Here is a 15,965-nt window from a genome sequence, read left to right as displayed (position 1 = left end):
CCGTAGTGTTGTTAGGTAAAAGGGGTAAATGTAGGGGAATGGGTGGGTTGCGCTTCGGCGGGTCGGTGTGGACTTGTTGGGCGGAAGGGCCTGTTTCCACACTGTAATGTAATCTAATCTAATCAAATCAAATCTAATCTAATCACTGTTTGTTCATTTTCCCAGATGCACTCTGATGTCCAGCGATACATGAATTCAAACAGCAAAGGCAGTACTGTGCAGGTTCACTCTGGTGCCAGTTTCTTTCTCTCTCTCTCTCTCTTGCACTGACCTCACCATGTGCTTCCTTAGTCTGTTCTTCTCCCTTTTAAAACTGCTGTTGTTTTGATTTTTTTTTCCAAAGTTCCAAAACAATGCAACAGCATATAAAACAGTAATTGCTGCTCCTGGAATTCGAGTAAATCACCTCCAGCACCTAAAATACCTCAGAAAAGGAGCAGCTGTTACAGCCAGAAATTTTCCCATCCTCCATCTTGGATTACCCAGAATCCTCCTTTTTACCCAGTCCTGAATATTCTCAGACATCAGGGCTCTCTGGATTTGTTGGTCTGACATGATACCCTAAAGGGAACATGTTGGACCTGTACTCTTGCCAATCCCATTTTGATTGCCCTAGGCAAATATTTATACTTCTATATTTCAATGTGTGTGTGTTAACCAGCTCAATAATTTGTTGAATATGTTTTATTTTGCAATAAACATTCACTTTTTCTTTTTATTAAAGAAACCTAGTAACTAGGTAAATAGTAAATTTATGTTGAGACCAATGAATAGTGAGACTAGACTCTTCCAATCTCAGTATAACACCATTCAGTGTGACATACATGACAAATAGTACATTTTCATTAATAACTTGTAAGATAAAACACTGTTTCAAGGCAATACCTTAGCTCAGATGTACTCATCTGTGTTTATTACTTCTGATTATCTCAGCTTCTTTAGTGGGAGGGGCGATGATGTAGTTGTAATGTCACTGGATGAGCTATCTAGAACACCCGGCTAGTGTTCTAGGGATGTGGGTTTAATTCCTGCCATAGCAAGATGTGAAATTTGAACTCAATTTAAAATTAAAAACTAACCTAATTGTGTAACCAGTTGTTGTAAAAAGTTACCTGGTTTATTAATGTCCTTTAGGGAAAGAAATCTTCCATGCTTTCTAGTCTGGCCTTATGTTATTCCAAACTCACAGCAATGTGGGTGACTCCTAAATAGCTCTGGCAGTCAGGAACTGGGAATAAATGCTGGCCTAGCCCATGACACCCACATGCAATAAATGAAAAGCATAATGTTTGCACCATCATGCTGACTGACCCAATGGGTGATGTGATTGCTTTGTGTACTCAATGTAACAATATTACAAACTCATATGTAAATGTTGTTGATGATTTTGCTGCATACTGATATCGCCATGTGTCCTGATACACATTCACAGCACAGATCAAAACTGACTAAAATGAGCATATTCAATCTTCCCCTCCCCAATCAACCTATAGCTGCATTTCTGGAACAAGCCAATATTGATAAAGCAGTGAGTCATGCTCATGCAGCATTTGCCATTCGCTTTGATGAGTTACTTCTTTTTAACATATTACTGCATACATGTGTTAAATAGCATAAAAGTGCTTCATTGTTCCGTCTGATGTTAGCCAATAGTGATACCTGGTAAATGATCAGGAGATTTAAATTTGTACGTGATGTTTCTGCATTGAAGAATCTCCACGATTAGCTGCTCTCCATCTGTCTTCATTTCCTTCTTCAGTGCTATCTTAATTTCTCCCATCACTTGAGTTTTACCTATGAACGTAATAACAAGAAAATATTGGTGCAGACATTCACAAATCACCCATCAGCTGAGAGAATTCACCATTGGATGAACAGAAACTTCAATCCAACAAATCATTTGCCATTATGAAAAACAAATGTGTTGATTTGTTTGTATCAGTAAAAATGCTCATGAATAATAGCGCACAGAATGATTTCAGCACGATTATTAGTTAAATGAGTTAAGATCATAAAAGATCAATGTTTGCCGTTTTATCCTTGGTTCTTATCAGTCTAAATCATTGAGTAGAGGATGAAGAGAGGAATAAGGAGAAAGTTAAAAACAATTACAATTACTAAAAGGAAAGAAAACTGAGGCTGAAATCACGATGGTTTTCCTTTTACGCTTGTTCTCAAGAACTGCGTTGTTGAGAAGCTGTCAGAGCATGGTCCCTGAACCTTTATCAGAGGCTGTCCTTCTACTCAAAGTGTGCTCAGCTTCAGCCAAGCAGTATTCTCTCAGATTTGAGTTTACAACATTCTGAGCCAGCAACACTCACGTTATGTGCAAGAACAAAAGAAACTGTAGATAAGAGGTGGTCTAAGTCTGCAGTATCATTGTTGGAACATTGACTCGAAAAGTAATGTTTTCCATACTGTCGACAAACAGAAGAGAACTAAGTGTGACAGCTGGTGAGGATGCCCAACAATGTTCCCTCAAAGCTGCATGGCTGTGCACCACATTGTTCTGTGAACAGTGAACGATGTCCCTACACCACCTACAACATTTACTTCAGGTTTTTTCATTCATTCACAAGATGTGGATGTCACTGGTCAGGCCAATGTTTATTGCCTAATTGCCCTGAGGATAGATTAGAGTCAACCACATTGCTGTAGGTCTAAAGTCACATGTAGGACAGACCAGGTAAGGATATCAGATTTCCTTCCTTAAAGGACATAAGTGAATCAGGTGGGTTTTTCCCGACAATTGATAATGATTTCACAGTCATCATAAGATTCCAGATCAATATTGAATTCATATTCCATTATCGGATGTGGCAGGATTTGAACCCAGGTTCCCAGAATGTTACTAGAGTCCCTGGATTAATAATCTAGCGATAATACCATAAGGCTATCACTTACTCTTACTTTACACAGAGGGTGGTTGGTGCCTGGAACGCATTGCCAGCAGAGGTAGTAAAGACAGGCATGGTAGATTCGTTTAAGGTGCATCTAGACAGATGCATGAGTAAGTGAAGAGCAGAGGGATACAGATCCTTAGGAATTGGCGATAGGTTTAGACAGAGGATTTAGATCAACTCAGGATTGGAGGGCCAAAGGGCCTGTTCCTTTGCTGTAAATTTTCTTTGTTCTTTTTCTTTGTACTGCCTCAAAGGTTACAGAAATTCATGCCATGCACAAACTTCAAAAGCCTGCACAGAAGAATAAATGGGAACACTGATGCCCTGAGTAAAAGACTAACCCGTGCTAACACGACAAATCGGGAGGGGGATTTTGATTTTATTTATTGTAGTCACATGTACTGAAGTATAGTGAAAAGCTCTGCTTTGTAAGGAGTGCAAGCAGATCAAAGCAAGCAAGGATATACAGATCGTAGTGTTTAGACAGGGAGGCATATAGGTTACACTGAACAGGAGGTGCTTAAAGCAAGATCAACATTAGCAAGATCAACATTATTTGAAGTTAGACAGTCCATTCATCAATCTAATAACTGCAGGAAAAAAGCTGTTCATGAAGCTGTTGGTGCATGCATTCAGGCTTCCGTATCTCCTGCCTGATGGAAGAGGTTGTAGCAAAATATTACTGGGATGGGAGGGGTCTTTGATGATGTTGGCAGCCTTTCCACAGCAATCAGAGGTGTAAATGGAGCCCATGAATGGAAGGTTGCCTTCTGTGTCAGTCTGAGGTGTGCACACAACCTTCTGTAAGTTCTTATGCTCCTGGGCAGTGTAGATGCTATACCAGGCTGTTATGCACCCAGACAGTATATTTTCTGTGGTACATCTGTAAAGGTGTGTGAGAGTCCTTGTGGACATGCTGAATTTCTTAAGCCACCTGAGGAAGAAGAGGCATTGTTACGCCTTCTTAACTGTCGCATCTATGTGGGAAGTCCAGGATAGGTTGTTAGTGTCATTCCTAGGAACTTGATGCTCTCCAACTCAGCTCCATTGATGTAGACAGGGGCATGTCCTCCTCCTTTCTTCCTGAAGTCAATGATTGGTTCTTTTGTTTTGCTGACATACAGGCAGAGATTGTTATCATTGCATCATGACACCAAGCCCTCTATTTCTTTTCTATATTCTGACTCATCATTGTTTGATAGCCATCCTACCACAGTGGTGTTGTCAGCAAACTTGCAGATAGTCTTCAGTCAGAATTGGGCTACACAGTCGTGGGTGTACAGGTAGTATAATAGCTGGCTGAGAACACATCCTTGGTGGGTTCCATTGTTGAGGTTTATCTTGAAAGAAATGTCTATCTTCACTGATTGCAGTCTGTGGGTTAGAAAGCTAAGGATCCAGTTGCAGAGAGCAGAGCTGAGACCTAGGTCTTGAATTTTTGGAATTAGTCTGGGAAGAATCATGGTATTGAAGGTGGAGCTGTAGTCGATGAGTAGGTGTCTGATGTAGGTGTCCTTGTTGTCCACCTCAAACACCAGCCAAGAAGAAATGAGCAGTGATACTTATGGATGATGATAACTCCATCTGAGTATCAAAATAAAATGTTCTGAATAGTTAATGAAATTTCAATTACGGGCACTTAATTATTAGAAAAACAGACAAAATAATGAAGACGTTTTAATTGGTTGCAATTATCAAATGGAACTGATGGTGAGAGCTAATGGCAAAGAGGGAGTCTATTGTAGTAGAGAAGTGATATAGATGAAGAATTGGTATTAATAGCAGAAAATGGGTAAGCTGTGCTGAGAGCAAACATATGCAAACCACACACTTGGATTAATCAGGGAGAATGAGGTGTAATCAAAACATGTATTAACATAGGAGGTATTTGTGCTATGAAGTTGTTGAAGTCAGTGATGAGTTCTGAAGGCTGCAAAATGTGTGGGCAGAGCATGTTCCTGGAGATGATATTGGGCATTGCTTGAACACTGCAGCAGATGTTAGACAAAATGTTAACATGACAGCCAGATGGTCAATTGAAATGACACATCCATTCTGTGTTTGGTCTCACCTACAAAGAGCAACTGTTTTGTGATCAGTGAATACAGTAGACTTTGTATTCCATGAACACTGTCCTCCACTACAAAAATTCACTACAAGAGTATACAGGAAAGCCACACACACAGACCAAGTCCTAAATTACGAAAGTAACCACCCCAACACACACAAACGAAGCTGCATCAGGACACTATTCAAAAGGGCCACAACACACTGCAGTACACCAGGACTGCAAAAAGAAGAAGAGGAACACCTATACAAGGTATTCGCCAAAAACGGCTACCTGCGCAACTTCATCAGCAGATGCCTAAGAGAAAGACCATGGAACGAGGACATACCACAACCAAAAGGACTAGCCACACTACCATACATCAGGAGCATCTCAGAACTGACTGCCAGACTACTGAGACCCCGAGGACTCATAACGGCACATAAACCAACAGCCATGCTCAGACAACAACTCACCAGAACGAAGGACCCGATACCCAACATGAGCAAGACGAATGTAGTGTACAAAATACCATGCAAGGACTGCACTAAACACTATATAGGACAAACAGGAAGACAGCTAGCAATCCGCATACATGAACATCAACTAGCCACGAAATGACACGACCAGCTATCCTTAGTATCCACACACGCAGACAACAAGCAACATGAATTCGACTGGGACAACACTACTATCATGGGGCAAGCCAGACAGAGAACAGCCAGGGAATTCCTAGAGGCATGGCATTCATCCACAAACTCCATCAACAAACACATCGACCTGGACCCAATATACTAACCACTACAGCGGACAGCTGAAACTGACAACCGGAAGCGGCAGGGACAGACCACTATAAACACCGGAGGAAACATCAAAGAAGCGCTTCGCAGGAGGCTCCCAAGCACTGATGATGTCGCCTAGCCAGGGGACGAAACGTTTGCAACAAAAACTTCCAGCTCGGCAAACAGAACCACAACAACGAGCACCCGAGCTACAAATCTTCGCACAAACTTTGAACTGTCCTCCATTTACCCCCTTCCCTTGCAACATATCTTAATGACTACCACCCGGTGGCTCGCACCTCCATAATCAAGAAGTGCTTCGAGAGTCTGATCATGGCTCACATCAACTCTAACCTTCCAACCGGCCTTGGTTCCCTGCAATTTGCCTACTAACATAACAGGTCCACAGCGGACACCATTTCCCTAACCCGACACTCATTCCTGCAACATCTGGCGGAGAGAGAGAGAGAGAGGCGGGGGGAAGAGAGAGAGAGAGAGAGAGAGAGAGAGAGAGAGAGAGAGAGTGAGTGAGTGAGTGAGTGAGTGTGTGCGTACATGTGAGAGTGGTGTATAAGTGTGAGGACATGTGAGAGTGTGTGTTTGCATGTGTGTGCCTCTCGGGATGGATATGTTTGTGCGTCTGAGAGACAGCGTGTGTTTGAGAAAGGGTCTGTGTGAGTGTGAGTGTATGTCAGAGGGTGTGTGCATGTGTACGTGTGTGAGTGTGTGTGTGTGTGTGTGTGAACATGTGTAGTAGGGTCACCTGTAGTGTGACATGAACCCAAGGTCCTGGTTGAGGCCATCCTCATGGGTACCGAATTTGGCTATCAGCCCCTGCTCAGCCATTCTGTGCTGTTGCATTTCCTGAAGTCTGCCTTGGAGGATGGTCACCTGAAGATCTGAGGTCGAATGCCCTTGACCGCTGAAGTGTTCCCCGACTGCGAGGGAACATTCCTGTCTGGCGATTGTTGCATGGTGTCCATTCATCCATTGTCGTAGCATCTGCTTGGTCTCACCAATGTACCATGCGTTGGAGCATCCTTGTCTGCAGCGTATGAGATAGGCAATGTTGGCCAAGTCATGAGTACCTGCTATGTACATAGTGGGTGGTGTCCCCACTGATAATGTTAGTATCCATGTTGACACTCTTACACGTCTTGCAGTTGTCCTGAAGGCTGGGCAGTTTGCTGCAAAATATAGTCCATTTAAGGTTTGACGGTTGTTTAAAGGAGAGAAGTGGAGGAGTTGGGAAGTTCTTGGTGAGGTGTTCATCTTTATTGATAATGTGTTGCAGGCTGCGAAGAAGATGGTGTAGTTTCTCCAATCCTGGGAATTAGTGAACAAGAAAAATACCCTATTGGTCACAGCCCTTGTCTGTCTCCTTGAGGAGGTAAAAACAATGACTGCAGATGCTGGAAACCAGATTCTGGATCAGTGGTGCTGGAAGAGCACAGCAATTCAGGCAGCATCCGAGGACAGGCAAAATCGACCTTTCGGGCAAAAGCCCTTCATCAGGAATGAGGGCTTTTGCCCGAAACGTCGATTTTGCCTGTCCTCGGATGCTGCCTGAATTGCTGTGCTCTTCCAGCACCACTGTCTCCTTGAGGAGGTCATTACGGTTTCTAGCTGTGGCACGTTGGAACTGGCAATCAATGATTTGAGCATCATATCTTGTTCTTACGAGGGTGTCCTTCAGCATCTTCAGGTGTCCGTTGTGTTCCTTGTCATCTGAACAAATCCTCTGTAGGTGTAGAGCTTGTCCATAGGGGATTGTTGTTTTAATATGTTCAGGGTGGAAGCTAGAGAAGTGTAGCATTGTGAGGTTATCCATGGGCTTGCAGTAGAGTGAGGTGCTGAGGTGTCCAACTTGGATGGAGATACGTGTGTCTAAGAATGAGACAGATACTAAACAGTCATCCTTGGTAAGTCTGATGGTTGGATGAAATGCATTCATATCACTGTGTAGTTGTTTCAGTGACTCCTCGCCATGGGTCCAAAGGAAGAAAATATCATCAATATATCTGGTGTATAGTGCTGGCTGGACGTCCTGTGCGGCAAAGAAGTCTTGTTCAAATTTGTACATGAAAATGCTGGTATATTGGGACCCGATGGCTGTTCTGAGTGTCTGGATGAAGAACTGACTGTCAAAGGTGAAAACGTTGTGGTCGAGGATGAAGCAAATGAGTTGTAGGATGGTGCTCAGAGATCGGCAGTTGTTGGTATTGAGTACTGAGGATGTTGTAGCAATGCCGTCATCATAGGGTATGCTAGTGTAGTGTGCTGAAACGTCAATTGTGATGAGGAATGTTCCTGGTTTGGCTAGTCCATGGATGCTGAGTTTCTGCAAGAAACCTGTAGTCTCGCGACTGAAGCTGGGTGTCCCCTGTACAATGGGTTTCAAGATGCCCTCAACATAGTCAGAGAGGTTCTCACACAGGGTTCCATTATCTCACACTATGGGTTGATCAGGTGTGTTGCCTTTGTGTATCTTCGGAAGGCAGGTACATTCTATTTTGTTCAAAAAGGACACAAACTGTAGGCAGTCAATGCAGGCAGTCAATCCATGTAGCATTTTATAAATTCCCACTTTGGAAGTAGAACCAGTCTGACTCAAGATTGGGATACAGACAGACTCTAACCTCACACCTTTAATGCATTTCTGAGCTGAGATGTCACCTTTTTTTTTAAATAAAACTTTAAGTTATCTCGAGAATGTGATTTGAAAGACGTTCTGGGATTTATATATTATAAACCAAAACCTGCAACCCATTCTGAAAGATGAAAGACTTAACAGCAATCTAGGTTTGTTCAATATATTGTATCAGTTGCATGCATGACACTGTGATCTTTTGCTATGAATTTTGTGTTTTATGATCCTGCCCCACAGCTACTTGATGAAGGAGCAGTGCTCCGAAAGCTAATACTTCCAAATAAACCTATTGGACTATGAACTTGTGTTGTGTGGGATTTTTAACTCAAGACTGGGCATCCATGAGGCACTGTGGGCCATCAACAACAGCAGAATTGCTCTCCATCACAATCTGCAACCTGATGGCCCAGCATATCCCCCATTCAAACATTACCATCAAGCCATGGGATCAATGGAGAGTGCAGGAGGGCATGTCAGGTGCAGCACCAGGCATACCTAAAAAGGAGGTGTCAACCTGGTGAGGCTACAAACAGCATAAGCAGGAAGTGATAGACAGAGCTCAGTAAGCCCATAACCAACGGATCAGATCTAAGCTCTGCAGTCCTACAACATGCAGCTGTGAATGGTGGAGGACAATTAAACAACTCACTGGAGAAAGAAGCTCCACAAATATCCCTATCTGCAAGATGGAAGACGCCAGTACAAAAGATAAGGCTGTAGCGTTTACAGCAATCTTCAGCTGGAAGTGCCGAGTAGCTGATCCATCTCGATGTCCTCCAGTGTCCGCAGTATTACAGATACCAGTCATTAGCCAATTCAATTCACTCCATGTGCTCTCAAGAAATGGTTGGAGGCAATTGATACTGAAAAGGATATAGACCCTGACAACATTCCGACAATAGTACCGAAGGTATGTGCCCCAGAATTTGCTGCTCCTCTGGCGAAGCTGTTCCAAAACAGTTGCAAGACTGGCATGTACCTCCAAATGTAGAAAATTGCCCAGGTATACCCTGCACATAAAAAGCAGGACTAATCCAACCTGGCCAATCATTGCCCCATCAGTCTACTTTTGAGCTTTAGTGAAGTGATGGAAAGTGTCACCAATAGTACTCTTAAGCAGCACCTGCTCAGCAATAATCTGCTCAGTGACGCCCAGTTTGGGTTCTGCCAAGACCAATCATTACAGCCTTTGTTCAAACATGACAAAAGAGCTGAACTCCAGAGGTGAGGTGAGAGTGACAGACCTTGATATCAAGGCTGCATTTGACCAAGCATGGTATCAATGAGCTCTAGCAATACTGGAATCAATGGAAATCAGGAGGCAAACTCTCCACTATTTGGAGTCATAGCTGGCACACAGGATGATGGTCATGGTTTTTGGAGGTCAGTCATCTCAGCTCCAGTACATATCTGCAGGAGTTCCTCAGGGTTGTGTCTGAGCCGAAATATCTTCAGCTGCTTCATCAATGACTTTCCCAGTACAGTAGTGGGGACATTTCAATGTTCTGCTCTATTTGCAACTCCTCAGATACTGAAGCAGTCTATGTCCAAATGCAACAAGGTCAGGACAATATCCAGGCTGGGCTGTCAAGTGGCAAATAACATTTGTACAACACAAATTCCAGACAATGGCCATCTCCAATAGGAGGCAATCTAACCAAGACCCTTTGACATTCAATGGTGTTACTCAATCCCCCCACTATCAACATTCTGGGAGTTATGATTGATCGAAACCTCAACTGGACTCACCACATAAACATGGTAGCTATATGAGTAAGTTAGAGGCTAGGAATAATGTAATGAGTAACACACCTCCTGACTCTTCAAAACCTATCCATCGTCTACAAGGTAAAAATCAGAGTGTGATGGAATATTGTCCACTTGCTTGAATGGGTGTCACTCCAACGAGACTCAAGAAGTTTAACACCATCCAGTACAAAACAGCCTGATTGATTGGCACCACCAACCCTCAGTAGCAGCAGTCTGTGTTAAAACAAGATGCACTGCAGAAATTCACTAAAGATCCTCAGGCAGCACCTTCCAAACCCACGACTATTTTCATCAAGAAGGACAAGGGCAATAGATACATGGGAACAACATCACCTGCAAGTTTCCTCCAAGCCACTCACCATTCCGAGTTGGAAACATATTACTGTTCCTTCACTGTCACTGGGTCTAAATCTAGAATTCCCTCTCTAATGGCATCGTAGGCCAAACCACAGCAGGTGGACTGCAGCAGTTCGAGAAGACAGCTCACCACCACCTTCTAAAAGGCAACAACAGATGGGCAATAAATGCTGGTCAGCCAGCAGTGCCCACATCATATGAATGAATATTAAAAAATTATAAACTCTTGGAGTCCCAGCACTGATCCCTGTGGAACACCACTGGTCACAGATCTCCAGTGTGAAAAGCAACCTTCCACTCCTACTATCTGTCTTCTATGACTAAGCTATGAAAAAAGATTTGATGGACTGTGTTTGTTTTCACTGGAAAGCAGGAAATTGAGGGGCGATCTGATAAAAGTTTATAAGATTGTGAATGACATAGATAGAGTGGAAAGCATAAGTCTTTTTCCCAGGGTGGAGTGGTCAATTACTAAGGGACACAGGTTCAAGGAGCTAGGGGGAAGTTTAAAGAAGATATGCAAGGTGGGTTTTTCACACAAAGGGTAATAAGTGCCTGGAAGGTTGCTGCCAGTGTAAGGGGTTGAAGAAGCACAATAGCAGCATTCAGGAAGCACCTGGACAAATACATGAATAGAAAGAGAATAGAAGAATACGGATCCTGTAAGTGAAGATAGTTTTAGCATGGAAGGAAAAAATGGGTCAGCACAGGCTTGGAGGGCTGAAGGACCTGCATGTGTGCTGCATTGTTCTTTGTTCTAAGCCAGTTCTGAATCCATTTTACAAGTTCACCACGGATACTACATGACTCCAGTTATTGCATCAGCCTACCATGAGGAACCTTGTCAAAGGGCTTGCTAAAGTCCACATAGATAATATCTACTGCCCTGACCTCAAAAATCATTTTTGTTACTTTCTCAAAAAACAATCAATTTTGTGAGATTCGACCTCACCCGCACATCGCCATATTGCCTATCACAAATAAGACTTTGCTTTCCAAATGTGAGTAAATTCTGTCCCTGTGAATCTCCTCCAATAATTTCTCTGACACTGACATAAGTTCTCAACTCGTAGCAGAGCAGGAGGAAGAGGAGAGGAACCAGGCAACACCCAATCCAAAACAAGTTCTCAATGGCGATGCAGATGGTGGATGCTTGTATAATATCAACAACTGATGAAGACCTGCAGCAGTTGGTAGATCTCCAGTTGTTGAGGTGTCCTTGTCACTGGAACTGGATCTACCTTCCATCAGGGACTATACATTTACTGATGTGCAACAGCATTCCTATTTTAAAAGATATTCTGCTCAAGGTATTGAAGAATTCAACTACTTGCCCCGCCCCTATACACACAACACAAGCCCTGTGGCAATCAATGAGAGCTGATCATAGAGTTCCTACAGTGTGGAAGCAGGCTATTCAGCCCATGGAGTCCACACTGACCCTCTGAAGAGCATCCCACCCTGATCTATTCCCCCTACTTCATCCCTGTAATCCAACATTTCCCGTGGCTAATCGATATAGCCTGCACATTCTTGGACACCCATGGGCAATTTAGCATGGTCAATCCATCTAACCTACAAATCTTTGAACTATGGGAGAAAACCACAGCACCCACTGGAAACCCATGCAGACATGGGGATAATGTGCAAATTCATCAAACAGCATGGATAAATGAGTGCTATTCTGGTTGGTAATCAGTAACTAGTGTTGTGCCTCAGGGATTAGGAGAAAGTGAGGACTGCAGATGCTGGATCAGTGTTGGGACTGCAGTTATTCACAACTTATATAGATGATTTGGAGTTGGGGACCACGTGTAGTGTGGCAAAGTTTGCAGAAGATGCTAAGATGAGTGGCAGAGCAAAGTGCGCAGAGTGGAATGAGATGCCAGATGAAGTGGTAGAGGCTAGCACAATTGCAATATTTAAAAGGCATCTGGATGGGTATATGAATAGGAAGGGTTTGGAGGGATGTGGGCCAGGTGCTGGCAGGTGGGACTAGATTGGGTTGGGATATCTGGTCTGCATGGATGAGTTGGACCGAAGTGTCTGTTTCCATGCTGTACATCTCTATGACTCTATGACTTTGCAGAGGAATATAGATACTTTATGTGAGTAGGCAAAGGTCTGGAAGATGGAATAAAATGTTAATAAATGTGAAGTCATCCATTTTGGTAGGATTAACAGTAAAAAGGATTATTACTTGAAAGGTAAAAAGTTGCAGCATGCTGCTATTCAGAGGGACCTGGGTGCCCTTGTGCATGAGTCACAGAGGGTTGGTCTGAAAGTATAACAAGTAATTAGGAAGGCAAATGGAATTTCGTCCTTCATTGCTAAAGGGGTTGAGTTTAAAAGCAGAGACATTATGTTACAGTTGTGCAAAGTGCTGATGAGGCCACACCTGGAGTACTGTGTGCAGTTTTGGTCTCCTTACTTGAGAAATGATGTACAGGCACTGGAGGGGGTGCAGAGGAGGCTCACTAGGTTGATTCCGGAGTTGAGGGGGTTAGTTTATGAGGAGAGACTGAGTAGACTGGGATTATATTCATTTGAACTCAGAAGAATGAGGGGAATTTTATAGAAACATATAGAATTACGAAGGGAATAGATAAGGTAGAAGTAGAGAGGATGTTTCCACTGGCGGATGAAACTCGGACAAGAAGGCATAGCCTTAAAATTAGGGGGAGTAAATTTAGGACTGAATTGAGAAGGAACTTCTTCACCCAGCCGATTGTAAATCTGTGGAATTCCCTATGCCTCATTCCTGATGAAGGGCTTATGCTCAAAAGGTCGATTTTCTTGATCCTCATATGCTTCCTGACTGGCTATGCTTTTCCAGCACCACACTCTACCACTCTGATCTCCAGCATCTGCAGTCCTCACTTTCTACTGGTTGATTATAACCTTACTGTGAAGCCTCTTCCAAGGATACCTGCCTTGAAGAAGTTCTCCACCTCTCCAAGCCTCATTACTGATGAAGGACTTATGCTTGAAATGTTGATTCTCCTGCATCTCAGATGCTGCCTGACCGGTTGTGTTTTTCCAGCATCACACTCTACGACTCTGATCTCCTCACTTTCACCTATGGAATTCCTTGCCCAGTGAAGTAGCTGATGCTACTTCAGTAAATGTTTTTAAAGCTAAGATAGTTTTTTTTGAACAATAAAGAAATTAAGGGATACAGTCAGAGCATGGGTAAGTGAAGCTGAGTCCACGAAAAGATCAGCTATGATCTTATTGAATGGCAGAGCAGGCTCGAAGGGCCAGATGGCCTACTTCTGCTCCTAGTTCTTATATTCTTCCAACAATATCTTCACCAAAATCCCCGAAGAGTTCATATTAATGGAGTGAAAGAAATCTGGAAAGAGCTAAAGACAGCCATCATCTCATGCTGTGAAGAAACCATCAGCTATAAGACCAAGAAACACCACGACTGGTTTGATGAGAATGACTACATCATCCAAGACCTCATCAACAAGGAGGAAAGCTCTCTATGCCAGACAAAACAACATCAACAGTGAGGCAAAGAGGAGAACTCATTAAACAGCAAAGATTGAATTACAAGGAAGACCAAGGCAAATCAAGAACCATGGTGGACTGAAAAAACTAAACAGCAGAAACGTCTTGCCGACAAGGTCAACATCTGGGACTTCTTCTGTGCTACTAAGGCAATATTTAACCCAACACCATGACATCAAACAGGTGCAGAGTAAGGATACTTCTGAGCAACAGAGAAAACATCAGCTTCCGATGAAGGGAACACTTAAAACAACTCCGAAACCACAATATAACTGGCAATGAGATGTGCTTGAGGAAATCCTCCAACTGCCCATCAAAGATGATCTTGGACACGCATCTAGTGTGACAGAAACTGAAGCCTCCATTAGTCATGTGAAGAATGGAAAAGTCATAGGAATATACAGGATTCCAGTAGAGATTTTAACACTTGGAAGAGCAGAGCTTACTCTTCATCTCCATCAACTATTCCTGCAAATCTTGGATAAAGAAGATATCCCTGCCGATCTCAGGAAAGCTGCCATTGCTTTGGTCTTCAAGAAAGGAAACAGAGCAGTATTATCACTGGACTGTTAATCTAGAGAACTAGATAATGTTCTGGGGACCTAAATTCAAATCTCATCATGGCAGATGGTGAAATTTGAATTCAATGAAAATCTGGAATTACAACTCTAATGACAACTATGAATCATACGTCGATTCTTAGGAAAAACCTACCTGGTTCACTCATGCCCTTTAGGGAAGGATACCGCATTAGCATCTTCCAGTCCTCTGGCATTTCCTCCATAGCCAGAGAGGAATTAAAAGTTTACGTCAGAACTCTTGTAATTTACTGCCCTACTTCCCATTGCAGCATGGGAAGCAATTTATCCAGCCGGATATCAGCCTGACAAAGTTTCCAATACTTGCCATTTCCTATGTTAAATTGTGCAAGTTCCTCACAGTCCCTTTTTCCGAATTCTGTACCTACGTTCTTCTTTACCAGAGTGCAGACCAAAGAAAATAATTCATTCAACACCCTTCCAATATGCTGCAGCTTCACACTTAGGTTGCCTCTAATGGTCCTGACTCTTGGCCTCTAATGGTCCTGACTCTTTCCCTCATTAACCTCTTCCCTTCAATGTATTTATAAAATATCTTAGGATTTTTAGGTTGGTGGGGTCTGGGGACGTAACGAGGGACTTGTGGAGGGAATGTTCCTTGCAGAAAGGTGGATAGGGAGGCGGAAGAAAATATCATTTTGGTGGTGGGGTCAGACTGCAAGTGGCAGAAATGGCAGAGGAAGATGTGTTGGATTTGAAGATTATTGGAGTGGAATGTGAGGACCGAGGGACTCTATCCTTGTCATGGTTAGGGTGGGTGGGGGGATTTGAGAGCAGATGTGTGGGAAATGGAGGAGATGTGGTTGAGGGCATTGTTGATCACAGGGGAGGGGAAGTTACAGTTCTTGAAGTCAGAGGATATCTGGGATTTTCTGAAGTGCAATCCCTCATCCTGGGAACAGATGCGGTAGAGGTGGAGGAATTGGGAATAGGGGATTGCATTTTTACAAGGTTGTGGGTGGGAGGAGATGTAGTTAAGACCATAAGACATAGGAGCGGAAGAAAGGCCATTCGGCCCATCGAGTACATTCCACCATTCAATCATGGCTGATGGGCATTTCAACTCCACTTACCCGCATTCTCCCCGTAGCCCTTAATTCCTTGTGACATCAAGAATTTATCAATTTCTGCCTTGAAGACATTTAGCGTCCCTGCCTCCACTGCACTCTGTGGCAATGAATTCCACAGGCCCACCACTCTCTGGCTGAAGAAATGTCTCCCGCATTTCTGTTCGAATTTACCCCCTCTAATTCTAAGGCTGTGTCCACGGGTCCTAGTCTCCTCGCCTAACAGAAACAATTTCCTAGCGTCCACCCTCTCCAAGCCATGTATTATCTTATA

At 43.2% G+C, this 15,965-nt stretch overlaps 1 protein-coding gene across 1 annotated transcript in view; it reads right to left on the bottom strand.

Moving 5' to 3' along the window:
- Window positions 1–1,642: 1,642 nt before the first annotated feature.
- The window catches only part of pcloa (piccolo presynaptic cytomatrix protein a), a 568,528-nt gene continuing 554,205 nt past the window's right edge, over window positions 1,643–15,965 (bottom strand). The window contains exon 25 of the mRNA XM_043713231.1: window positions 1,643–1,794. Within this exon, the coding sequence (XP_043569166.1) occupies window positions 1,643–1,794 (152 nt within the window). The remainder of the gene's footprint in view (window positions 1,795–15,965) is intronic.

Source organism: Chiloscyllium plagiosum, chromosome 23, assembly GCF_004010195.1.
Source record: "Chiloscyllium plagiosum isolate BGI_BamShark_2017 chromosome 23, ASM401019v2, whole genome shotgun sequence".
Lineage (NCBI taxonomy): Eukaryota > Metazoa > Chordata > Chondrichthyes > Orectolobiformes > Hemiscylliidae > Chiloscyllium > Chiloscyllium plagiosum.
The sequence above is the reverse complement of the archived record's forward strand: the minus strand, read 5'-3'. Positions and strand labels throughout refer to the sequence as shown.